We start from the raw sequence: 26,844 nt of genomic DNA, 5'->3' as shown, positions 1-26,844 counted from the left end.
CAGAGTCACACCATAATAAATATCAAGGTGTTTTTGACACATGGCATGCAATGTCAAAGAAAGGAATAAATATGTATTCGTAACTGCAATGCACATCTAATTTTTGGTCACGGTCACAAGACAATGCTGCAATTTATTGACGCGAAATACACTGCACTACACAATTCGAAGGTTCATATGCTATCATATTATTATTCTGTTCAGGTTGATTTCATGCCCTTGCATATATTTTGCTCATACACTGATCAGGAGCTCTGCTTTTAGGCAGTGCCTATACATGCCTCTCTCTCTCTCTCTCTCTCTCTCTCATATATATTCATATAATACACACACACACACACACAAAACCCCAATTGCAAAAAAGTTGAGATGCTGTGTAAACTGTAAATAAAAACAATATGTAATAATTTGCTAAAATCATGGAAACCCTATATTGCATTGAAAGTAGTACAAAGACAACAAATCAAATGTTAAAACTGACAAATTTCATTGTTTTTTGAAAAATATATGCTCAGAGATGACACTGATTAAGGTCGGAACCTGAGACCTCCCTGCCCTTCCACATGCTTATGTGGAAAGCCTTGAGACAGGGAGAGCACACCTCCCTGCCCTTCCATGTGCCTGCATGGAAAGGCTAAAGCAGGGAGCGCAGCAGTAAATACTGTTTCTATTTGAAGTTCTCCATAAGACTAAAGCACCCACCCCTTAATTATGTGATTAATTTATGCAGAAGTGGGAGAGTGAAAGGGAGACGTACATCATTGCCTTGTGGTTTTTCTCTCTTCAGGCCATTTCGCAGGAGATGAACAGATGGGTTTTCAAGTAGGCTGAAGGTGGATGAATCCAAAAGTGTGGATGAACTGAATTCCTGCGACAAGTCCTTTCATGGAGGATGGCTGCCTTGAGGGATTTGAAACGGTGAACTATAAAAGGTACCGAGATGTGAACAACATTGATTATATTGTTACAATGAATCCTATTAAAGGGTGTGATATGTTCGGCGGTAAGTGAACAGTCAGTCCTCTTAGTTGAGGTGTTGGAAGCAGAAAAGTGGGCAAGCATAAGGATCTTAGCATCTTTGACAAGGGCCAAATTGCAATGGCTAGATGACTGGGTCAACACATCTCCAAAATTGTAGGTCATGGGGGTGTTCCTTCTATGCAGTGATTATTATCTATCAGAAAGTGGTCCAAGGAAGGACAATCAGTGAACCACAGAAGAGCACCTATAGCACAAATTGCTGAATATTTTAATGCTGACTATGATAGGAAGCTTGCTTTGTATGGGCTGAGTAGCTGTAGACTGGTCAGAACGCTCATGCTGACTCCTGTCCACCAACGAAAGTGCCTACAATAGGCATGTGAGCATCAGAACTGGACCATGGAGCAATGGAAGAAGGTGGCCTTGACTGGTGGATCCCATTTTCTTTTATACTGTATGTGGCCGGCTGGGTGCCTGTGGGCCGCTTATCTGGGGAAGAGATGGCACCAGGATGCACCACAGGAAGAAGGCATGCGGCAGAGGCAGTGTGATGCACTGGGCAATGTTCTGGTGGGAAACGGTAGGTCCTGGCATTCATGTGGATGTTTCTTTGACACATACCACCTACCTGAACATGGCTGCAGACTAATTATACCTTTTCAAGGCAACACTATTCCTTAATGGTATTGGCCTCTTTCGGCAGGATAATGCACCCGCCACACTGCAAAGTGTACACAGGGGCGGACTTACCATTAGGCAAACCAAGGCGGTTGCCTAGGGCCCCCAAAATTTGGGGGCCCCTAACAGTCAGCCCCGTCACGGTAAATACCAAACAATATATATATGTAATCTTAATTTGTCTCTGATATTAAGTAGTCAACGATATAAATGGAAAAATACACCAAAATAGCATCAGAATATCGAATTCATGTGTATTTGTCCCAGCACACACACACACCCTGGCTGTTTTACACTGGACTAGTCCATGATCTGACAATGTAGACAGGTGCGCGATGGAAATTCAAACCAAAGCAGAGGGAACTGTAAACAAGATGAAGCGCAGTTATGAGAGTGGTTGCGCTAAACGAAAAAAAAGGGCACAAAGCAAAAAGAATGCAGCTGCACTTCTGAAACTAACTACATTTTTCAAATCGCCTGAGTCTGCTACAGCCTCAACCTCCACTGTTGACTCTGTTGAGGAATATGTTCGTGTGGAGGAGGTAGAAGAGGTGGAAGCTGAGACTTTGGAGAAGCCAGCAACAAGTAGGACTTTCTTTCTCATATGATTATGATGAACAATGGACATTTGGAGATTAAGGACTTTTCAGTAATGTACTGGCTGCCACCTTTAAAAACTCATACCTCTCTCTTTCTCTACCCCCCCTCTCTCTCTCTCTCGCACACACACAAACACTCTCTCTCTCTCTCTCTCTCTCTCTCTCTCTCACACACACACACACACACTCACCTACACCCCATTATGGAATGGTGATGGAATACATGAACAATGGAATTTTGAAGATTAAGGACATTTCAATAATGTACTGGCTGCATCCTTTACAAACTCACAATCCCTCTGTATCTGTCTCTCAACCACTGTATTGCCTGTCACTAAATGTCTCTCTCTCACTCACTCACTCACTCACTCACTCACTCACTCTCGTACATTTATCTTGGCATCAGTCTTATCCCATTGAAATGTAGAGGTTTTGATAGAGTAATATCCATTTGTGTTGTAGTTCTGATAACAGTAAGATCATTTTGTATCTCTGGTAATGTGTATCTGGTAATATTTATCCATTTGTGTTCTACTTCTAATAAGAATAAGATCATTTTATATCTGGTAATATGCATCTCACATCTCTCTAGCCGCTTTATCCTTCTACAGGGTCGCAGGCAAGCTGGAGCCTATCCCAGCTGACTACGGGCGAAAGGCAGGGTACACCCTGGACAAGTCGCCAGGTCATCACAGGGCTGACACATAGACACAGACAACCATTCACACTCACATTCACACCTACGGTCAATTTAGAGTCACCAGTTAACCTAACCTGCATGTCTTTGGACTGTGGGGGAAACCGGAGCACCCGGAGGAAACCCACGCGGACACGGGGAGAACATGCAAACTCCACACAGAAAGGCCCTCGCCGGCCCCGGGGCTCGAACCCAGGACCTTCTTGCTGTGAGGCGACAGCGCTAACCACTACACCACCGTGCCGCCGTAATATGCATCTGTGGAGTAAAAATAATAATTGGATTTCAGATATCCTTGTTTTATTAAAATATGGAGATTGACTCTTAAAATTGGCTCTCTCTCTCTACTGTTGTTTGCCTTGTTGCTTTCTCTCTTTCTGGTTTGATCTGAGCAATAAACACTGTCAGAATTTTGGCAAATGCTGGAGTAATCTCAAACCTGTTTCACTGTGGAGCTTATTTGGGGCACATTGTTAGTGGCAGTTTGCTATCTTTTTTTTTTTAATTTACAGCAAGGAGATATGGCATGTGCCAAGTAGGGATGACCATTATTCTGTATGTGTGTTTCAAGACTGACTTTTGAGGGCCCCATGTCTGTATTTCGCCTAGGGCCCCAAAATGGCTAGAACCGCCCCTGCGTGTACAGTATATGATTTCAAAATGTCACATTAAATAATGCATACTTATATAGGCAATGATCTTGCAAATAGATACTATGATGGAAATATTGACAGAATAGCTACAGAGAAGGTGGCACAAAAGGAAATGAAGCAAGACCATGCAGAGTCATTCAATTTTTAATGTGGACTTAGCTAACCCAGATTGCATATAGTGAGCAGCAGAGAGCCTGCAAGTTTCCAGGATTGTGAGCAGGCATCAGTGAAACAGAAAGGACATTGATTAAAGTCAGACAACATAAAAAGGGAGGAGCTAGGGTGGAGGTGGGTCGCAAAATAGCTTGCAGAGGAAGCAGCAAAGGTAGGCAGATTAAAGCAGCTTAAATAAGGCGGTCTATGAGAAATATGCCAATAGAAGGGAATCAGCTGAGTTGACAGCTGATGTGGGCTGGCTTGAGATTAGCTGCAGTCAGCTGATGTAGCTGGGATTGAGAGCTGAGCTTGACTTCGTGGTCTGCCAGAACTACGCTATGCTCAATTTAACCAGTCATATATTCCACTAAATGACAAATTAAAAATAAGGCTTTTTTTTTTTAGGATTAACTGTCAACAAGCATCCAAATGATTCACATCAATTACCTTTCCATTGTCAGGTTAGACGGATCCTGCAATTTCAGCACATGGCAGACATAAAGTTTACTCATTGGCACCCCTCTCATCACTGCTACAGCCTTTAGCATTTCCTCATGGCGCACATCAGTACCTGAACACATTTTATAAGTTTCAGAGTTTAAAATTGCTTCCTAAATGTCAGGAGAAAATCTAAATTCTTAAGTGAATAGACTTCATTGGAAGGAGAACCTTTTTTTGTTTTGTAGGATCTATCTTAATTATTTGGAGGCTTTTGAAATGACATAATGAGCAGTCTGAGAAATGAATACTTAGACGGAAGAACTGCTTCCAGTCAAGAACATCTGTCCCAATCAGCATGTTCCTGAGAGACGTTTCATCCTTGGTAAAAACGCAGATGACTTTATAAATGTCTGATTTCTGTATATGTGAAAAACAGGTAAAAAATAAAAAGATTAGCTAATTTTGGCAGCATTTTGTGTTTTATTTCAGTACAGGATATTATACATTAGGTCAAAATCAGCTCCACAATGAAGCAATCTACTGACATACCTGCTGCCATTTTGGTCTGGCGAGTAGCACATTGAAATCTGGCCACTGGTCCACCAGCACATCAATGGGATCAGCTTTGATTCTATTAATTATACAAACGTATCCATATACCTGAAAACAAAAAAAAACAAGAATGTCTGAATGTGTGTGTGTGTGTATATATTTATTCAAGGTTTTTCAGTTTCCTGATTATGTCTCAGTAGGTGTGCATTAAAGGTAGTTTGGTCATACTTAAAGGAACAGTCCACCGTACTTCCATAATGAAATATGCTCTTATCTGAATTGAGACGAGCTGCTCCGTACCTCTCCGAGCTTTGCGCGACCTCCCAGTCAGTCAGACGCGCTGTCACTCCTGTTAGCAATGTAGCTAGGCTCAGCATGGCCAATGGTATTTTTTGGGGCTGTAGTTAGATGCGACCAAACTCTTCCGCGTTTTTCCTGTTTACACAGGTTTATATGACCAGTGATATGAAACAAGTTCCGTTACACAAATTGAAACGTAGCGATTTTCTATGCTATGGAAAGTCCGCACTATAATGACAGGCGTACTAACACCTTCTGCGCGCTTCGACAGCGCATTGATACTGAGCTCTGTAAAGCTCGGAGAGGTACGGAGCAGCTCGTCTCAATTCAGATAAGAGCATATTTCATTATGGAAGTACGGTGGACTGTTCCTTTAAATCATGGTGGATGGTGTTTATGGTGCTCAGGTTTTTTTGATCCCTCTCTGGAAAGTATTTCTTTTTATTAATCACCAGCTTTTTTTTCCCAGTTTGGTCACCCGCCATTTCCTACCCACCATGATTTAAGGGCCGAAACAGCGACAGGGAGGTACACTCAGAGCCCCGACCATCCTCTAGCACATCAGACAGTGCCAGTAATACAGGGGTCAGTAAAAAACACTGAAGTGAAAGTGCTGTCAGCCGCGGCAAATGACTGAAGGGAACTATGTTATTTCGGGTGGCATGGCGAGTTCCCGTGGCTAACATATGATGAAAATGTGGTGTTTGGCTTGTAAATCAGCAGGAAAATCAAAGTCCTTCACTGTTGGTTGTTCCAAGATTCTTCTTGACTCTAATCAATTGTAAATCAAACTTTCTGTTGAAGTAAAGGGAGTCCAAATACCTCTTTTGAATAATTCCATGCTAAAATAACCTGAAATAAGCTCAAACTAAAGAGCTTTATTTTATCTTGATAGTGCACAGGAACCCAAAATCAAGTCTCTTATTAGACGTTGGAGTGGAGCCCAAATTTTAGATATCCCCTTCGGACATAATGTGCACAATTACACACATTAAGTTCCATAGCATTTTTCCTTGTGTCTCAAGGGGTTAAAATGGAGAGGCCTGTGTCTGTACAAATAATTGAACTGTACCAGTTTGGTTGGTATAAACCTGTATCAAGTCCACTTTGATAATTTGATCACTAAGAAAAAAATACAGACAAACAGAAAGTGAAGAATACTTCTTTGACTTTATTTTTCAAGAAAAAAAAGTGAAAAATATTTTCCAGAACCCTGGGGAACCCTCTAAGTCCCCACCACTGCTATAGCCCATCTTCATAACATCATTGCCCACTCTTAGAGGTGGATTCAAAGCAGGTCAGCGTATTCCCAAACCCTTCAAAAACCAGGTGTGTGCCTTCATGGGTGGGCAGAGCACTGTTACTGCTTGCAATGGTATTAGACAGATTTCAACATATTCATGTTTGTTTTGTGACTTTCCTGAAACAAGTTCTGTGAACTTTTCTTTAAAAGTACAATAGGGCCTGGATTCAAATAAGTTCTTTATCAATCAAGCATATAGATTTGCGATTTGTGTTCATCAGGAAGCTACATCAGCAACAGGATGTTTGTTTTTTCTACATAACTGATCATGAGATCACCCTCAGCACAAACATTCTTTATAGAGATTCTAAAACCTCCTAAACTGAGGAATCCTAAACCTTGACTGGGGTTTGAAACAGAGCGCATGGTTTCCTGTTCTTAGATCCATGGTATCCATATATGCACTAACTCCATCTCCAGAAAAGTTGGGATATTTTCCAAAATGCAATAAAAAAAATTAATAAAATTTGTGACTTGTTAATTCAGGTCAACCTTTATTTAACTAACAAAAGTACAAAGAAAATATTTTCAACTGTTTTACTGACCAACATTATTGTATTTTGTAAACATAATTGTAGTTAGAATTTGATGCCTTCAACAGACTCAAAAACAGTTGGGACAGAGGCATTATTACCATTGTATTACCTTTCCTTTTTATAACACTTTAATTGTATGGGATCTGAGGATACTAATTGTTGCAGCTTTGCAATTGGAATTTTTTGTCCATTCTTGCTGGATACGAGACTTCAGCTGCTCAACAGTCTGTGGTCATCGTAGTCTGATTCTCCTCTTCATGATGTGCCATACATTCTCAATAGGAGACAGATCTGGGCTGGCAGCAGGCCAGTCAAGCACACACACACACAGTGTCTACGAAGCCACGCTATTGTAACCCATCTAAAATGAGGCCTGGCACTGTCCTGCTCAAATAAGCATGAACTTCCTGGAAAGAGATGTTGCCTTGTTGAACATGTCTCTCTAAAATCCCAATATATCAAATGGTACCTTCACACACATGCAACTCACCCATGCCATGGGCACTGAGGCCACCCATACCATCACAGATGCTGGCTTTTAGACCTTTCTCTGATAAACTAGATGGAAAAGTTTTCAATAGTTTTACTGACCAACTTAATTGTATTTTGTAAATATAAACAAAGTTAGAATTTGATGCCTGCAACACACTTAAAAAAAAAAAGTTGGAACAGAGGCCATTGTAATTACATCACCTTTCCTTTTCGTAACACTTTTTAATCATATAGGAACTGAGGATACTACTTGTTGCAGTTCTGCAATTGGAAGTTTTGAAATAATCACAGATGTTGGATTTTGCACCATTCGCCCACTGCTCTGTGTGCGTGTATTCACTGCTTCAGGTGGGTTAAATGCAGAGGATGAATTTCACTGTGCTTGAAGTGTGCATGTGACGAATAAAGGTTTATAAAAAAAAAATTTCTCAGATAACAAACTGGATGGTCATGTTCACCTTTGGCATTGAGAACTCAACATCTGGTTTTCCTGAAAACAAGCTGAAATGTGAACTCATCTGACCACAGCACACGTTTCCACTGTCTTTTGCGCCATCTGACATGAGTCTGGGCCCTCGAGAAATTGGCGGCGTTTCTGCATAGAATTGATGAATGGCTCCCTCCTTGCATAATACAGTTTCAGGGTGCATTTCTGGATGCAGCAGCGGACTCTGTTCAGTGACAACAGTTTGCTGAAGTACACATTGGCTAATGAGTCCACCATCAGGAGAACACTGAACAACAACGGCGTGCATGGCAGGGTTGCAAGGAGAAAGCCACTACTCTCCAAAAAGAACATTACTGCTTGTTTGTAGTTTGCTAAAGATCACATGGACAAGCCAGAAGGCTACTGGAGAAATGTTTTGTGGATGGATGAGACCAAAATAGAACTTTTTGGTTTAAATGAGAAGCGTTATGTTTGGAGAAAGGAAAACACTGCATTCCAGCAGAAGAACCTTATCCCATCTGTGAAACATGGTGGTGGTAGGATCATGGTTTGGGTTTGTTTTGCTGCATCTGGACGGCTTGCCATCATTGATGGAACAATGAATTCTGAATTATACCTGCGAATTCTAAAGGAAAATGTCAGGACATCTGTCCATGAACTGAATCTCAAGAGAAGGTGGGTCATGCAGCAAGACAACGACCCTAAGCACACATGTCGTTCTATCAAATAATTTCTTAAAGAAGAATAAAGTTAATGTTTTGGAATGGCCAAATCAAAGTCCTGACCTTAATCCAATCAAAATGTTGTGGAAGGACCTGAAGCGAGCAGTTCATGTGAGGAAACCCACCAACATCCCAGAGTTGAAGCTGTTCTGTACGGAGGAATGGGCTAAAATTCCTCCAAGCCGGTGTGCAGGACTGATCAACGGTTACCGGAAACGTTTAGCTGCAGTTATTGCTGCACAAGGGGGTCACACCAGATACTGAAAGCAAAGGTTCACATACTTTTGCCACTCACAGATATGTAATATTGGATCATTTTCCTCAATAAATAAATGACCAAGTATAATATTTTTGTCTCATTTGTTTAACTGGGTTCTCTTTATCTACTTTTAGGACTTGTATGAAAATCTGATGTTTTAGGTCATATTTATGCAGAAATATAGAAAATTCTAAAGGGTTCACAAACTTTCAAGCACCACTGTACGCATATCAGACGCTCGCTGGCCATGCTGTGAAAACTGTGTATGCAGATGCTCATCTAAGTTTTCAAATCTGTCATTGCTTAACTCTTTTATATTTTCTGTCATGGATACGATCATTAAAAAGCTTGTAATTTCTGCTTTCCATAAAAATTTATCTGGTTAAAGGTCATAGGCAATGGTCAGAGGTGAAATGTAGAATAATCAACTTTATTGTCTAGAAGAACGACCCAAAAAGCAAATTCAATCTTCCTGGTGTCTAATTTCCACCCTAAAATTGAATAAAACGCTTAAAAAAAAACAAAAAAAACAAAACTGTTTTGCCCAATTTCCGAAGGTTTGTTTACATCTCACTTTTGCGCACTTTCACCACCAGGGGACCGTCGTTCATCTCATCTCATTATCTCTAGCCGCTTTATCCTTCTACAGGGTCGCAGGCAAGCTGGAGCCTATCCCAGCTGACTACGGGCGAAAGGCGGGGTACACCCTGGACAAGTCGCCAGGTCATCACAGGGCTGACACATAGACACAGACAACCATTCACACCTACGGTCAATTTAGAGTCGCCAGTTAACCTAACCTGCATGTCTTTGGACTGTGGGGGAAACCGGAGCACCCGGAGGAAACCCACGCGGACACGGGGAGAACATGCAAACTCCACACAGAAAGGCCCTCGCCGACCCCGGGGCTCGAACCCAGGACCTTCTTGCTGTGAGGCGACAGCGCTAACCACTACACGTGCCGCCCGGGACCGTCGTTATGATGTCATTTAAGCCAAACAGAGCGGGAACAGCTCTGTGTTTACTTGCGAACCGAGCACACGTGTACGGATTTTGGTTGTGTAAAATGTCTGAAAACGATGGCGATTTTGAAGCAGGAAGTCTCCAAATTGAATATCGAGAGGTGAAATCATATATGTATGACAGTCCCCCCAGGATTTCGCGGGCCTTTTTTGTGATTGTTGTGGGCTAAAACGTCTGATGTTGCGGGGGGGTTTCCAAAAAATTGCGATGAAAGTTGCGATGTTTTTTAGGTTTTTGTTGCGATTACATTGCAGGAGGAAGTAAAAGTTGCGAGAAATTGTTGCGATTTTCTCTTTTTGTGATTAAAATTGAGTGATATGTTAAATATTAAGTTATTACTGAAAAACTATTGATTAAAGTATTGTACTTCTTCCCACTCCTTTTTCGAACAATGTGCAGTGTTTTGTAATGTCTTAGTTCATGTTGTTTTATTTATTTTTTTCAATTTCTCGTTTTCTTTCTTTTGTATGTACAAATAGTTACATACATTTTTTTATACATGTTCGAAATAAAAATAAATTCATTCAAAAAAAATTATGAATTCATAAAAAAACAGACACTGAGAAATGGTCCTATAAACATCTTTACCAATATAAAAGATTACTAGGACTACAAAAATGCAGAAAAATAGGCTTTACTTATCCAAATGCACCTGTTGGTTCAAAAGTTAAAGTGCATAGAACCTCACAGCACAACATGAAGTTACCTTAAAATATAATATAAATGCCTCAGCTTTCATGTAAGGAAAAAAACTATTAATACTAGTACTGTGTGCAGGCAGTCTCTCCTGAAGACTAAATTAAACAATAATTATAAACTACAACCCCAATTCCAAAAAAGTTGGGACAAAGTACAAATTGTAAATAAAAACGGAATGCAATAATTTACAAATCTCAAAAACTGATATTGTATTCACAATAGAACATAGACAACATATCAAATGTCGAAAGTGAGACATTTTGAAATTTCATGCCAAATATTGGCTCATTTGAAATTTCATGACAGCAACACATCTCAAAAAAGTTGGGACAGGGGCAATAAGAGGCTGGAAAAGTTAAAGGTACAAAAAAGGAACAGCTGGAGGACCAAATTGCAACTCATTAGGTCAATTGGCAATAGGTCATTAACATGACTGGGTATAAAAAGAGCATCTTAGAGTGGCAGCGGCTCTCAGAAGTAAAGATGGGAAGAGGATCACCAATCCCCCTAATTCTGCGCCGACAAATAGTGGAGCAATATCAGAAAGGAGTTTGACAGTGTAAAATTGCAAAGAGTTTGAACATATCATCTACAGTGCATATCATCATCAAAAGATTCAGAGAATCTGGAAGAATCTCTGCGTAAGGGTCAAGGCCGGAAAACCATACTGGGTGCCCGTGATCTTCGGGCCCTTAGACGGCACTGCATCACATACAGGCATGCTTCTGTATTGGAAATCACAAAATGGGCTCAGGAATATTTCCAGAGAACATTATCTGTGAACACAATTCACCGTGCCATCCGCCGTTGCCAGCTAAAGCTCTATAGTTCAAAGAAGAAGCCGTATCTAAACATGATCCAGAAGTCCAGATGTCTTCTCTGGGCCAAGGCTCATTTAAAATGGACTGTGGCAAAGTGGAAAACTGTTCTGTGGTCAGACTAATCAAAATTTGAAGTTCTTTATGGAAATCAGGGACGCCGTGTCATTCGGACTAAAGAGGAGAAGGACGACCCAAGTTGTTATCAGCGCTCAGTTCAGAAGCCTGCATCTCTGATGGTATGGGGTTGCATTAGTGCGTGTGGCATGGGCAGCTTACACATCTGGAAAGACACCATCAATGCTGAAAGGTATATCCAGGTTCTAGAGCAACATATGCTCCCATCCAGATGACGTCTCTTTCAGGGAAGACCTTGCATTTTCCAACATGACAATGCCAAACCACATACTGCATCAATTACAGCATCATGGCTGCATAGAAGAAGGGTGCGGGTACTGAACTGGCCAGCCTGCAGTCCAGATCTTTCACCCATAGAAAACATTTGGCGCATCATAAAACGGAAGATACGACAAAAAAGACCTAAGACAGTTGAGCAACTAGAATCCTACATTAGACAAGAATGGGTTAACATTCCTATCCCTAAACTTGAGCAACTTGTCTCCTCAGTCCCCAGACGCTTACAGACTGTTGTAAAGAGAAAAGGGGATGTCTCACAGTGGTAAACATGGCCTTGTCCCAACTTTTTTGAGATGTGTTGTTGTCATGAAATTTAAAAATCACCTAATTTTTCTCTTTAAATGATACATTTTCTCAGTTTAAACATTTGATATGTCATCTATGTTCTATTCTGAATAAAATATGGACTTTTGAAACTTCCACATCATTGCATTCCGTTTTTATTTACAATTTGTACTTTGTCCCAACTTTTTTGGAATCGGGGTTGTAATAAGATGAATGGCTCAGGCTTCATAGAAGAAAAAAACAACAGTTTGAACAGAATCTCACAGTATGATGCTGAAGCTGCCTCAACAATGGAAAATAAAATACCATTTTGGCAAAAATGTTGGCATCCATTAATTTCTTGTATTAAGTAAAAAAAAAAAAAAAGTGTCAAGTGCACACAGTCCTTCACTGTAAACATAACACACTTTCAGTAACAGAATTTAAGCCTATATAAACACTGACTCGCACATGTTGCTTCTCTTGAACGTATACACGGAAGTAAGGCGGAAGGTAGTTTGTCGACGTCACCTCGACGACGCCAACGATTGGTCAAATTTGTGGGAAAGTTGCGGTGATTGGATGTAATTGCAACACCGCCCTGAATTCGCAGGGATTGGTTGAATTTGCGTTGAAGTTGCAAATCGCAACATCCTGGAGGGTCTGGTATGAGCCTATGGCCGTTGCGAAACAATCTGTGAATGTGGCTCACTGGTTTGACCGTGCGGCCTCAGAATCGGACAGTAGCTCGGCTGACTCTGATCACACACACTCAACGTGGATTCGTTTATATTGCTAATATCATTTATTGCTAATATTAATACAAGCATTGTACTATTTATAGCCTACTCTAAACAAGGAAATATCCCTTTTGTCTCATTTACACAATGATTGTACAGGATCCCTCAGGATTCTTTACTTGAAAAATTGCAAGCAAAGGTAAAAAATGTTTACCTCCAATCTTCTCCTTTTTGCTTGAGCATTGCTGGTCTGTTTCTTCTTTGACTGCTTGCTTTTGCACTCGAATTTTGTTGGAACAGCGTCAAGTTTGAGCCTTCTCTGTCCAACACTGACACCTAAACTCTCCAACAGATGGGGATTCTTCAAAAATGAATCCTCCTCGAAGTGATCGGAGCACAGAGCGACGCATTTACCCGGCTGCCAACCCTCTCGCTTCACAGGCACAATCCACTCTCTTCTCCTCTTTTGGAAAAAAGGTAAAAACTTCTTCCTGAACCAGTCCCGTTGTTACAATTCACTGCACAACAATAAGGCATGTTGGGTTTTTTTTGGAAATTCCCGAACGCACGTCTGTAATCAAGCTGAACGGCAATGAAAATACACGGAAGTGGACTCAACTCAAGCGGTTTAACTTAAATGATGTCACGTGCCGAGCGGTCACGGAAATAGTCGACAGAAATTCACCACGATCCGTGCCAACTTATTTTAATTATTACTTATTAACAATACTTCTTGGGACCAGAAGAAAATTACAGAGGGTTTTTTAACATATAAAGTTTCAAATGTGCATAAAATTAAAACCGTTGCCTAGGAGCTTTAAAGATCTATTAGGTACTTTGGGAGTAACGGCAGGGTGAAGTTGGAACAACAGAGTTCACACTCTGCTCGCGGGACATCGGGAAACTGCTGGCGCTTTCTGAGTCACGGGAAAGTGGTCAGGTGGTCTCTCTTCTGATCGGTTTCTGACTGGATTACTCGTGAATATCAATCAGATAACTTTTATAGGGATGTTCTCTCGCTCTCATTGTTTCTGATGACGTATTCAGCAAAATTTTCCATCAGCTAGTTTTGATGTTATGATTCACGGGAGACTCTGAAGTGAGTGTTCATAGCTTTACCTACTTATTTTTTCAAATCAAACCGATTCATGGCAATAATTATTTTAGAATATAACTGTAGTTGTTTTGATGAACAATACTGAGATCTTTAGTGGTCAGAATGAGATTTTAAAAAATCGGAAGTAAGAAATGCGAGTGTCAATTTCAATTCAGTTAATGTGAATTGTTTATTGGATGTGGATCTCAGTTTTTTCGAGGTTAGCTTTGAAAGCTGTGAATATTAATCGAAATAATCATTTATATTCTTTCATATAAACACTAGTCGGCCCTACTTAGAAATACAAAGGCCTACAGCGCACAAAAAGGGTATTTGAAATAATCTTTTATTACTTTTTGATTTTCATAGAGAATGGTAGATGTGAATGACATTCAGTGCTAATTTATGCATATTTTATAATTAACACTGATTTCTCCTTCTTTGTGATGTATAAATGAGAGTTAAAGATCAGCTTTATATTGCACAAATAAAGCCATTTGGTGAAACTTTGAAGAAGAGTGTACGATTTAACATTTTTACCTCATTAGCATAACACTAATTAAATGCTAATTTGCATAATTGGTTTGTACTAATTTTTCAAAAACTTTATATTCAGTATACAACCATCTATGTGCCTGCCAATTTCCATGTAAATATCTTGAATTATTAAGAAAAACATTTGGTGGGGGGGGCGTGGCTATGCACTGACCCACACATCTTTTTGTGAGCTCCTGGCGAATTTCATCTAATCTCCTGTTCATTATCCTTTAAAATAACGGACTCAAATTCCAATCATTCGCAATAACTCTACAGTGGGTTCGCCTTCATTACTATGCCGAGAGGCAAACGGAATAAGATGCTAGACAAGGACAACGAGATCGATGCTAATGACATGGCTAGCTCAACAGGTAACGCTAGCCCCACTCGCCAAGCAGCGATGGATTCTGCAGAGTCAGCGCAAAACTTGGACAGAATACAAAAGTTTGATACGATGGGAAACGACTTTGCCACGAAGATTGAGGGGGTTTGAAAGGCAACACAGGACATTAAGAGAGACGTGCGGGACTTTCCGGGCTGCATGGATCAGGCAGAGGAGCGCATTCGCAGCATAGAGGACACAGTTAATACAGAGAAAGCTAAGACCGAGGAGCTATCCAAGCAAGTGGGGGACCTTACACACAAACTTGACGAGCTCGAGAACCGCTCACGGAGATCCAACCTCAGACTGGTAAACCTGCCTGAACAAGTGGAAAAGAATGACGCGGTGGCATTTCTCAAAAAATGGTTATCCGAAACACTGGGACCCACAGTCTTTCCCACACCACCTATCATCGAGAGAGCACACAGGCTACCCGGCTGGGTGCAACCCAACCAAAATGTCAACTGAGATCCCTGAACATCCTGCATGGACTAATATTCCCCGCCAAGTTGCGCCTCACTATTGATGGACAAAAACCACGAGTGTCTGAGTCCCCAGAAGGAGCTGAAAAGTTTGTGAAGAACCTGAATCCTACAGAGGTTGCACAGAATCGCTAAATTGAAACGGATATGTGGCCAACTGCATAACATCACATAACTAATATGACAGTTGGACGGTGGTGTAGCGGTTAGCACTGTTGCCTCACAGCAAGAAGGTCCTGGGTTTGAGCCCAGCGGCCGGCGAGGACCTTTCTGTGTGGAGTTTGCATGTTCTCCCCGTGTCCGCGTGGGTTTCCTCCAGGTGCTCCGGTTTCACCCACAGTCCAAAGACATGCAGGTTAGGTTGTGAACGGTGGCTCTAAATTGACCGTAGGTGTGAATGTGAGTGTGAATGGTTGTCTGCATCTATGTGTCAGCCCTGTGATGACCTGGCGACTTGTCCAGGGTGTACCCCGCCTCTCGCCCATAGTCAGCTGGGATAGGCTCCAGCTTACCTGCGACCCTGTAGAACAGGATAAACGGCTGCAGACAATGGATGGATGTGGCCAACTGCTATTCAGTGTCCTAGGAGTAATGACTTTGGCCAGTGGTCTAATAACAAAGGAAACTAAAGTGGGTAATGCTTTTTCCTTTTCTTATTGTTGCCATCTTATGATAACTCATAACCTTCGAGTTAACCATATGTGATGTGTACATTCGTGTAGGATTAAGAGAAGTGGTCCAGGACCATGCTATAATTTATGCTTTAATTTATGCAAATTCATCTAAGGACTCTATTTTCTCCCAAATACTGCTTAACCTTATGAGGTGGATTTGCTAGAGATACACCCTTCCTGAATATGTTTTGATGTTCACAATATTCGCTTGCCTTATGTTCACAAGTGAAAAGAAAGAAAGCTTACTTATACTGAGGGTGTTTTCGTTTCATTTAGTTAGAGTTTAGGAAGAAATCTGGGAATTCCATGTTTTACAAGAGAGTTTTTATTTCCTTTTGTTAGGTCACTGTTGTGTGTCCGTAAATATTTTTATTTAGATTTTTGCCGGTGCACGGTGGTGTAGTGGTTAGCGCTGTCGCTTCAACAGCAAGAAGGTCTGGGTTCGAGCCCCGTGGCCGGTGAGGGCCTTTCTGTGCGGAGTTTGCATGTTCTCCCCGTGTCCGCGTGGGTTTCCTCCGGGTGCTCCGGTTTCCCCCACAGTCCAAAGACATGCAGGTTAGGTTAACTGGTGACTCTAAATTGACCGTAGGTGTGAATGAGTGTGTGAATGGTTGTCTGTGTCTGTGTGTCAGTCCTGTGATGACCTGGTGAGTTGTCCAGGGTGTACCCCGCCTTTCGCCCATAGTTAGCTGGGATAGGCTCCAGCTTGTCTGCGACCCTGTAGAACAGGATAAAGCAGCTAGAGATAATGAGATGAGCCGAGTTATAAGCTGTGAGCTTGGTTAGGTTTCAACTGCTCCCTTGCTTGCACTGGATCAGTTAGTGCAGTCAACTTCACCCGAAGATGTGGGGAAGGGCAGGACAAATAGTGTGGCTGTCATGTTCAGGAAGACGGCCATGTTTTTTTTTTTTAGCGAGTGTATTTATTTGTATTTCATACAACATATTGCTCTATATTGATATGCTGCTATGGTCACTGGCAGAGTGCTACAATGTGAGCATTTACAATAGGAAGCTGGTTAAAATACTGCACAGTGTGGTCCAACACTAAATTAGTATTGCGCTGATAAAGAAACTTAAGCTCACTTCTTGGAATGTAATGCCGCTTTTCCACTACCAACGCAGCCGAGTTGGGCTGAGCCGTGCCGTGCTGAGTTGGGCTGAGTTGAGCTGAGTGGGGCTGTTTGAGTTGCATTTCGACTACAACCGCGCTGAACCGTGCTGGCTGGAAGTGGGTGGACACATTGGGTGGAGTTAGCGAAAGTGGGTGGACGTCACGTGATGTCGTTAGGCGGCGCAAACAGTGACATCAGTGACCTTTTAAGCGGTAGTCTCACGACCCGGATAATAAACAATAAACATGGAGGACATGGAGTCGTTAGTGTTGCTGGTCTTGGTGCTGTGGCTTGTTGTCACCGACAATGCCAACAGATACTGGCAAGAGCGTATAGATGAGGCGAGGCGCATAAGGCTTCAGAAATTCTCGTAATTCGTAATTATTATTCTTCCGGGTTTACGGTGTTTACAGATTCCAGCGTGCTCGCGGGGCGTGTGTGGGCGTGTGAGGACACTCCTCCTCACCAATCAGTGCACAGGGGAGTGTCTCCTCACGCCCCTAGCCCCACTCGGCTCGGTTTGGCTCGCTTCACAAATTTGGCTTGATTCACAAATCTGTGCCTTTCCAGGTGCAAGATACTATTTCTGATGCTACAGGTAGATATTTGATTATCCAGGGCACTCTTATAGGTGAAAGTTTTAATTTGATAAATGTCTATGGCCCAAATGATGACAATCCCTCATTTTTTAATAATCTGTTTTTATTAATTGCCTCACTTCCATGGAAAATGATGATAGCAAGTGACTTCAACTGCACTCTTGACCCAAAGCTTGATCATTCATCAGGGTATGATACTTCTCACTCTCAATCTACAAAGATAATTCAAACATTTATGAAAGAACTAAACCTGTGTGATCCATGGAGGATGCAAAATCCAAGTTAAAAAAAAAGTACTCTTGCTTCTCATCATCCTCTAAATCATATTCTCGCATTGATTATTTTGTGGTCTCCACCTTGCTGATGTCAAAAATTTCTAATTGTGTATATGACAGCATTGTTTTATCCGATCACTCCCCTGCATCCCTCTCTTATACGGACTTGCAGTTAGTTAAAGGATCCTCTAGATGGCACTTACACCCTAGATCAGTGGTTCTCAAACTTTTTTCACCAAGTACCACCTCAGAAAATACTTGGCTCTCCAAGTACCACCATAATGACCAACATTAAAATACAGTAGCGTAGTCGGCCTAAGTATTCATTAAAAACAAGGCGGAGGTTTTATTTAACAAGTATATTTAATATTGTTGGCCACTGTAACATTACACGCAGTACTTTGAACAGTAACACTGTGTTTAAATATAGGAAAATAAAACACTGTACGGGCGGCACGGTGGTGTAGTGGTTAGCGCTGTCGCCTCACAGCAAGAAGGTCCGGGTTCGAGCCCCGTGGCCGGCGAGGGCCTTTCTGTGCGGAGTTTGCATGTTCTCCCCGTGTCCGCGTGGGTTTCCTCCGGGTGCTCCGGTTTCCCCCACAGTCCAAAGACATGCAGGTTAGGTTAACTGGTGACTCTAAATTGACCGTAGGTGTGAATGTGAGTGTGAATGGTTGTCTGTATCTATGCGTCAGCCCTGTGATGACCTGGCAACTTGTCCAGGGTGTACCCCGCCTTTCGCCCGTAGTCAGCTGGGATAGGCTCCAGCTTGCCTGCGACCCTGTAGAACAGGATAAAGCAGCTAGAGATAATGAGATGAGAGATGAGAAAACACTGTACTTAAATAATCAATCAAATAAAATTAATTGCACATAAAAGTGAACTAAAACATTGTACTAAAATAAATATTAAGACAGTTCTTAAAGATTAAATGAAAATGTACTTAAAAAGTTAAATAACTGTATTGTACTTAAATGTTAAGTAAAAAAAAGTACTGTACTTGATGTACTTGAAAAAAATCAAAACAGGCTATGCATAGCTGCAGTTCTTGCCGTTTCTTAACTCCAGTGACTGCTTTCTGAAACAGAAACACACACCCACAGAGGAAGAACAATAAGATTAAGAATAAAACGAAAGTGAGGAAAAGCATTAAGAATAACAGCTTATAATGTTAAATATACACAGAGTATTGACTCTTGATTGACAACTTACTGAGCTTAATGTGATGGGTGTGCATGCCTCTGTGAACACAGTCCTGCAACGTCCAAGCCATGCTCCTGGATGAACTTGTTCAGTAACTGGAATATTTGCTCTGATGTAGTTCTGGTCTCCAGTGATTTACAGAACAAAGTCCTCCTGCGCCACACCGTCATATTCATATCTCACATAAACCAAGAAATTGGCCAAATCTGCAACATCTGTAGTCTCATCAAGCTGTATGGCAAAATATCTACTGTTCTTAATGCGCTCAATCAGTGTCTTTTTAACATCGTCAGCCATGTCGTTTATTCTCCTTGACACGGTGTCATTTGAAAGCGGCACCAAGTTTAACTCTCTGGCAGCGTTCTCTCCACACATGATGCGTGTCATCTCTTTGGCTAATGGTAAACACAGCAGTTCCCCGATTGTGTGCGGCTTACCGGCTCTGGCGATCAGGAGGCTGGCACGATATGAAGCTTCCTGTGCTTTGGCTACGGGTGTACCATAGGACAGAATGGTGGACTTGGACTGCTTCAGTTTATCACGTTTTCGTAAAAAAAAAAAAAATCCATTGGTTTGTCCTTTAGTGCTGTGTGTTTGGTTGTAAGATGCCGTTTGAGATGCGATGGTTTCATGGACTCATTGCTCAGAACGTCCCCGCATACAACACACTGCGGCCTGGGCAGCTCCTCTGTCCCGCTCCAAATGAATCCCAGTTTTATGTATTTTTCATCATACTTCCTCCTCACTGGTTTCTGCCGTTTCCTAGCAGTTCTGGGGCTGGTTTTGCCACTGTCATTAGCATCTGCGCTCGGCTCACACACGTCCTCTTCAGTTCTCCCTCTCTCCTGATCCACGCTCGCATTCGCGGATTTAAGCCACAACAGTAATTTTGTCGTACTCATCATAATTAGCAAAGCCACCTCCACCTTTTCCCATCACAGCCTAGTCTACCAATGGCAGATAACCGTCTGTCAGTGGAACCGGCGGGAATGCGTACGTACGCTACGTATGGCTACCCAGAAGCACTTGCAAACTTTTTAAAATTATTAACTTAATTTGTATCTCCTTTCATTTTCTTGTCATCGGTTGATAAGATATTTTCATCCATTCGGATATTATGGATAGTATTTCATGTTTTATTTTTTAAATTTTATTTATATTTAATTAAGTGATTCTTTGGCGTACCACTAGAATGGAGCCTGCGTACCACTAGTGGTACGCGTACCACAGTTTGAGAATCACTGATCTAGAGATTTAGTCGATTTAGTAAATCCCAAACGCTGTGAAACACGCCAGCCATCTATGGTGAGAAGTGCTGCTGTAGTTGAGAAACTCTCATTTCTCCCGCTTCCAACTAACTCCGTGACCCATACCAAAATAACAATGTCATGCTCATCACTTAAGGATGATTTATGCCAAGTTTCACGGAAAAATACAGCGAAATAAATTTGCTAGAAGCATTTTTCAAAATCCCAAACATTATGAAACATTTCTTGTTATGAGTAGCACGCTGTGTGAGCACAATCGCTATCAGACACGTTAAAATGCAAATAACTTTTCTAGAATTTCACCAAAACTCATTGAATTTTCAGCATTGTAAGAGAACTCCCTAAAGTATTATTCAGCAAAACCCCAGAATGATAGCACAAATCTAGAATTTTTAACAGAATTTTAGTTCTTAAAATTTAACGTAATTATGGACGCCACGCGTAACATTTACACCCATGAAAAATCACTCTGAATGCTGTTTTGAAAGTTTTGATCAAATATTCTCTACAATAAAAAAAAAAACGCTTAAATATTATAAACAGTCTTTTAATGTATCAAAAAATAATTTTGATAAAGCAAGGAAATTCGGAAGAAAATTTGTTTTTTCTTTTGCTTGTTGTGCACGTCATGCTACCAAAATCTAACTAACCCCTTCACGAACAATTCCAACTTTCATGGACTTGTAGTGCGAATAAACCTTTCAAAAAAATATATATAATACTTCTCACCCAGTAAATTAGAATCCTGGTGATTTATATCCTCGTAGCTTCAGTAGATCTAGAGATTTAGTCGATTTAGTAAATCCCAAACGCTGTGAAACACGCCAGCCATCTATGGTGAGAAGTGCTGCTGTAGCTGAGAAACTCTCATTTCTCCCACTTCCAACTAACTCCGTGACCCATACCAAAATAACAATGTCACGCTCATCACTTAAGGATGATTTATGCCAAGTTTCACGGAAAAATACAGCGAAATAAATTTGCTAGAAGCATTTTTCAAAATCTCAAACATTATGAAACATTTCTCGTAGGGTTTCAGGTTACAAATTTTGAGAATAGAGAAATTGCGGCGCAAAAGTTTGCCACTAAACTCACGAAAATACTCCATCCTAGCGAGTTTCACAACCGAACTAGGCTACGTGACAGTCCGTGACCACCCAGGAATGTTCTAGAAGGTATGCTTCTAGGCACGTGCGATCGAGAAAGACGCCACGTGAAGGTAGTAAAGGTAGTATTTCCACTGTCTTATGACGTTTTTGCTTGTTTTAGCGCGATAAACAATGCATTATGGGTAATCATTAAAATGCTGATTTCAAGGTTAAAATGGGTAAAAACAACTAATTTATATAGATATCGTAAAAATTGTGCCTAATAGTTATTTCAGTACATAAAATCAAAACCTGAATTTTTAATTTTTTTCCCTATGTTACACCATTGTGCATCTATAGCATGCTATTAGATATGTATGTTGAATCCTATGAAAATGGACACCTCCACCCTTTGCTTCGAAATGCTTCAATAGCACTTATTTTAAAACCAGGTAAACCCAAAACAGAATCGGGGCTCGACATTAAGGACTGCCCGATTGCCTAGGGCATGTGAAGCATGCATTTGGGCAAGTGGGATACCGGTATGTCCCCGACATGCCTGACCGGGCAGGTTGGAATGAGCATATATTACAATCTAGCACCACAAAAATTAGTCTTTCTGAGCTTTCATTTCAGTTCCTAAAAGCATCCCTCACTACGTATCCGCCATTATGTCTTGGCTGTTTTCTTATTCTCGGTTTCATTTACTGCTTTGCAAGTTATTTTATATACCCCCGCTGTTATAGTATGGTACACGTACTGTTTATAGACCCCTTGAGGGACTTCCGGTAGCAGAGCCATGTAGACACGTTTTGTGGAGCTCTGCTAGAATTGAAATTATGTATATAGTTCACAGATTGGAGTAAGGTAAATTACGACTAGTCGACAATTAGTGCATGACTTAACCTATAAAGTCGCTATATTTTCCTTTGTATAGCCTATTAGTTATTTAGTTACTATGTCTGGTCGTGGCAGACCGGCTAAGCCAGCTAACACTCCAGCTAGCACTAGCTCCTGTATGGCTAAGGACCCATTGGGACAAGAACCAATACTCCAAGCAACTGTTTCCCTAAAGGAAGAACTCCTGGCGAAAATCGATGAGAAAATGGAAGGCCAGACAGCAGACATTAAAAGTCAGGTGGACCAACTCGGGAGGAATTGAAAGCAGGCATGGACAATGTTAACGGTAGAATCGGCGCTGTGGAGCAGCAGTTCCAACAAGTTGAAGATGCTGCTAGCGAACAGTCTTCTATAGTCAGTACTCTTGAACGTGAGGTGACAACAATGAAGAAAGAAAAACAGCCAATTTGAAAGCATGCAATGAAGACCTGGAAAATAGATTGCGTTGCTGCAACTTGCGAATAATTGGGGTGAAAGCAGGAAGTGTGTCTTAAGGGGCCGGTCAACTACATAATCACACATCCTGGGCGAGACGTTGGATATGGGGAAAACGCCTCTGCTTAACCAAACACACCAAGCTCTGCGCACCGAAAGGATGATCCCCAAGGAGGCCTACCCAGAACTTTGTTAGATGCCACTACTATCAAGAGAAAGTGGAGATTCTCAAAAAGGCTGCGGGGAAACTCCTGAGGACAACCGATGGGGATGATATCTGCATTTTTCCCGACTATAGCCTGGAGGTTAGCAGACAACGAGCCAAGTTCAATGGGGTAAAGAAACTGCTACGGGATGGCAAGATCACGGATCTTCGCCTCGGCGTTGTATACCCTGCTGAGCTGAAAATCACACTTCCAGACGGTACAGTAGAAAAATTCAAAGACCCAAGTAAGGCAAAGGACTATGTTACTGAGAAAATAATAATAATAATAATAATAATTATTATTATTATTATCATCTCATCTCATTATCTCTAGCCGCTTTATCCTTCTACAGGGTCGCAGGCAAGCTGGAGCCTATCCCAGCTGACTATGGGCGAAAGGCGGGGTACACCCTGGACAAGTCGCCGGGTCATCACAGGGCTGACACATAGACACAGACAACCATTCACACTCACATTCACACCTACGGTCAATTTAGAGTCACCAGTTAACCTAACCTGCATGTCTTTGGACTGTGGGGGAAACCGGAGCACCCGGAGGAAACCCACGCGGACACGGGGAGAACATGCAAACTCCGCACAGAAAGGCCCTCGCCGGCCCCGGGGCTCGAACCCAGGACCTTCTTGCTGTGAGGCGACAGCGCTAACCACTACACCACCGTGCCGCCCTATTATTATTATTATTATTATTATTAACAAGCCAACTGAGTAGACTAGTTGTCCTTATGTCAGACTAAATGGAGAATGTAGCCCTGTCGTTGTGATAGCAATAGGTTATTGATTCAAGGTAGCCTATTAATGGAGTCGCTGCGAGGTTACTAAACAGCACGTGTGAAATGACAAATGACATTGTGGACTTTCTTATTTGAAGTGTGTCAGTTCTAGCAAGAGATGTGGTAAGCTTTTTCCCCTTTTTGTTTTATGTTTCTTGTTGGTGTGATTTGGACTTTAGCCCCATGTGGAGCAACCCTTACAGTGAAACCATTCTGTTTCTCTCTATACTGATTTTTTTTTAATTACTTTTCTTTCTTTTTTGTTTCTTTGATCTCCCTCCCACAAATTATTTTTTTTTCAGTGGATCCTTATATCAGACGACTTGTATTTGTGGATATGCTAATGATATGCACTGAATTTATAAACCTACTTTATGACATCAGTTGATTCTACAACCCCTGGCAAAAGATATGGAATGACTACTCCTGGAGGATGTTAATTCAGCTGTTTTACTTTGTAGCACAAAAAAAAAAAAAAAAAAAAGACACAAAATTATTTAATTTAACAGCTGAACATTCTGGCTTTGTAAGATATACCTCAAAAAATTTAAATTAATTTTTTGTAACTAATGGCACATTTTTTTCAAGATCAAGTAGAAGAAAAAATTATGGACTCACTCAATGATGAGGAAAAAATTATGGAATCATAAATTAAAAAAATAAAATAAAATCACAATTAGTACTTTGCTGCACCTCCTCTGGCTTTTATGACAGCTTGAATTCTTTGAGGCTTGTACTTGACTAATGAAAAAGAATATTCTTTATCAGTCAGGTTCCAACTTTCTCGTATAGCAGTTGACAGATCAGCTTTGCAGGATGGAGCCTTGTCATGGACTTTTTTTTTTTTTCCAATTTCCACCATATATTTTCAATTGGATTGAGATCCAGACTGTTTGCTGGCCATGCCATTGAGTTGATCTGCCTTTCCTGAAGAAAAGTTTTAATGCTCTTTGCTATGTAGCAAGATGCATTATCATCCTGAAAAATGACTTCATCACCACCAAAAGTACTTTTGATTGATGGAATGAGAAAAGTGTCCAAAATTTCAATGCACACCTGTGCATTTACTGTAGAGGTAATGACTGCCATCTGCCCAGGTCCTTTACCTGACATCCAACTCCATATCATCAATGACTGTGGAAATTTGCTTGCTTTCTTCAGGCAGTCATCTTTATATGTTTCATTGGAACAGCACCAAACATAAGTTCCAGCATCATCTCCTTGGCCAATGCAGATTCATGATTCATCACTGAATATAACTTTCATCCAATCACCCACAGTCCATGACTCCTTCTCTTTAACCCCTCTGCAACCTTGTTTTCTTCTGTTTAGGTGTTAATGATGGTTAACGTTTGGCTTTTCTGTATGTAAATCCCATTTCTTTCCGCCAATTTCTTACATTTTGGTCACAAACATTGACTCCTGTTTCTGCCCATTTGTTTTTCATTTCTTTTCTTGTGCATTGTCTATTTTCAAGGCATCTTGCTTTGCGTTTCCTGTCCTGACGCTTTGATCTACCTGTATGTTTCCCTTTTACAACCTTCCCATTTTGTTTGTACTTGCTCCAAATTTTAGACACAGCTGACTGGAAACACCCAACATCTTTTACCGCACTCCGTGCTGAATTACCTTCTTTAAGGAGTTTTATAATCCTTTCCATTGTTTCAACTGACAGCTCTCTTGTTGGGGCCATGTTTTCTGTCAATCAGCCAGGTGCAACAGCTCATTCAGGTCTACAAGCAGTCTCTTAACTGCAGACTAATGCCGCTTTTCCACTACAAACGCGGCTGAGTCGGGCTGAGCCGTGCCGTGTCGAGCTGAGTGGGGCTGTTGGAGTTGTATTTCGACTACAACCGCGCTGAACCGTGCTGGCTGGAAGTGGGTGGACACATTGGGTGGAGTTAGCGAAAGTGGGTGGACGTCACGTGATGTCGTTAAGCAGCGCAAACAGTGACATCAGTGATCTTTTAAGCGGTAGTCTCACGACCCGAATAGTAAACAATAAACATGGAGGACATGGAGTCGTTGGCGGCACGGTGGTGTAGTGGTTAGCGCTGTCGCCTCACAGCAAGAAGGTCCTGGGTTCGAGCCCCGGGGCCGGCGAGGGCCTTTCTGTGTGGAGTTTGCATGTTCTCCCCGTGTCCGCGTGGGTTTCCTCTAGGTGCTCCGGTTTCCCCCACAGTCCAAAGACATGCAGGTTAGGTTAACTGGTGACTCTAAATTGACCGTAGGTGTGAATGTGAGTGTGAATGGTTGTCTGTGTCTATGTGTCAGCCCTGTGATGACCTGGCGACTTGTCCAGGGTGTACCCCGCCTTTCGCCCGTAGTCAGCTGGGATAGGCTCCAGCTTGCCTGCGACCCTGTAGAACAGGATAAAGCGGCTAGAGATAATGAGATGAGATGAGAGACATGGAGTCGTTAGTGTTGCTGGTCTTGGTGCTGTGGCTTGTTGTCACCGACAACGCCAACAGATACTGGCAAGAGCGTATAGATGAGGCGAGGCGCATAAGGCTTCAGAAATTCTCATAATTCGTAATTCTTCTTCTGGGTTTACAGATCCCAGTGTGCTCGCGGGGCGTGTGTGGGCATGTGAGGACACTCCTCCTCACCAATCAGTGCACAGGGGAGTGCCTGCTCACGCCCCCAGCCTCACTTGGCTCGGTTTGGCTCGCTTCAGCCCCACTCCAAAACCGTGCGAGTTTTAGGGGCTAAGCAGGGCTGAAGCGAGCCGAGTCGTGCTGTTCTTTGGTAGTCGAAACGTGAGCCGTGTCGGGCTGAAGTGAGCTGAAAAAGGGTAGTGGAAAAGGGCCATAATTTGCACATTTAGGCTTGTGCGGATATTTGTTTTAGAAATGCAAGTTATAGCTTGATTCCATAATTTTTTCCTCGTCATTGAGTGATTCCATAATTTTTTCTTCTACTTGATCTTTAAAAAAGTGCCATTAATTACAACAATTTCATATTTTTTGAGGTATATTTTACAAAGCCAGAATGTTCAGCTGTTAAATAAAACAAT

General features: G+C 41.7%; 1 protein-coding gene across 4 annotated transcripts in view; it reads right to left on the bottom strand.

The window, feature by feature from the left end:
* Positions 1-26,844, bottom strand: part of LOC132889213 (glycine N-acyltransferase-like protein Keg1) — a 57,579-nt gene that overhangs the window by 8,805 nt on the left and 21,930 nt on the right. For 2 of the 4 annotated variants that reach the window (XM_060925476.1, XM_060925477.1), the window contains exons 2-5: positions 18,948-19,016; positions 4,755-4,865; positions 4,514-4,622; positions 4,212-4,335 (exon numbers count right to left, since the gene is read on the bottom strand). In XM_060925476.1, coding sequence (XP_060781459.1) covers positions 4,212-4,335; positions 4,514-4,622; positions 4,755-4,865; positions 18,948-19,016 — 413 coding nt within the window. The remainder of the gene's footprint in view (positions 1-4,211; positions 4,336-4,513; positions 4,623-4,754; positions 4,866-18,947; positions 19,017-26,844) is intronic. The other 2 variants (XM_060925478.1, XM_060925479.1) reach the window with 1 other exon arrangement.

This window comes from Neoarius graeffei, chromosome 7, assembly GCF_027579695.1.
Source record: "Neoarius graeffei isolate fNeoGra1 chromosome 7, fNeoGra1.pri, whole genome shotgun sequence".
NCBI classification, from domain to species: Eukaryota; Metazoa; Chordata; class Actinopteri; order Siluriformes; family Ariidae; genus Neoarius; species Neoarius graeffei.
The sequence above is the reverse complement of the archived record's forward strand: the minus strand, read 5'-3'. Positions and strand labels throughout refer to the sequence as shown.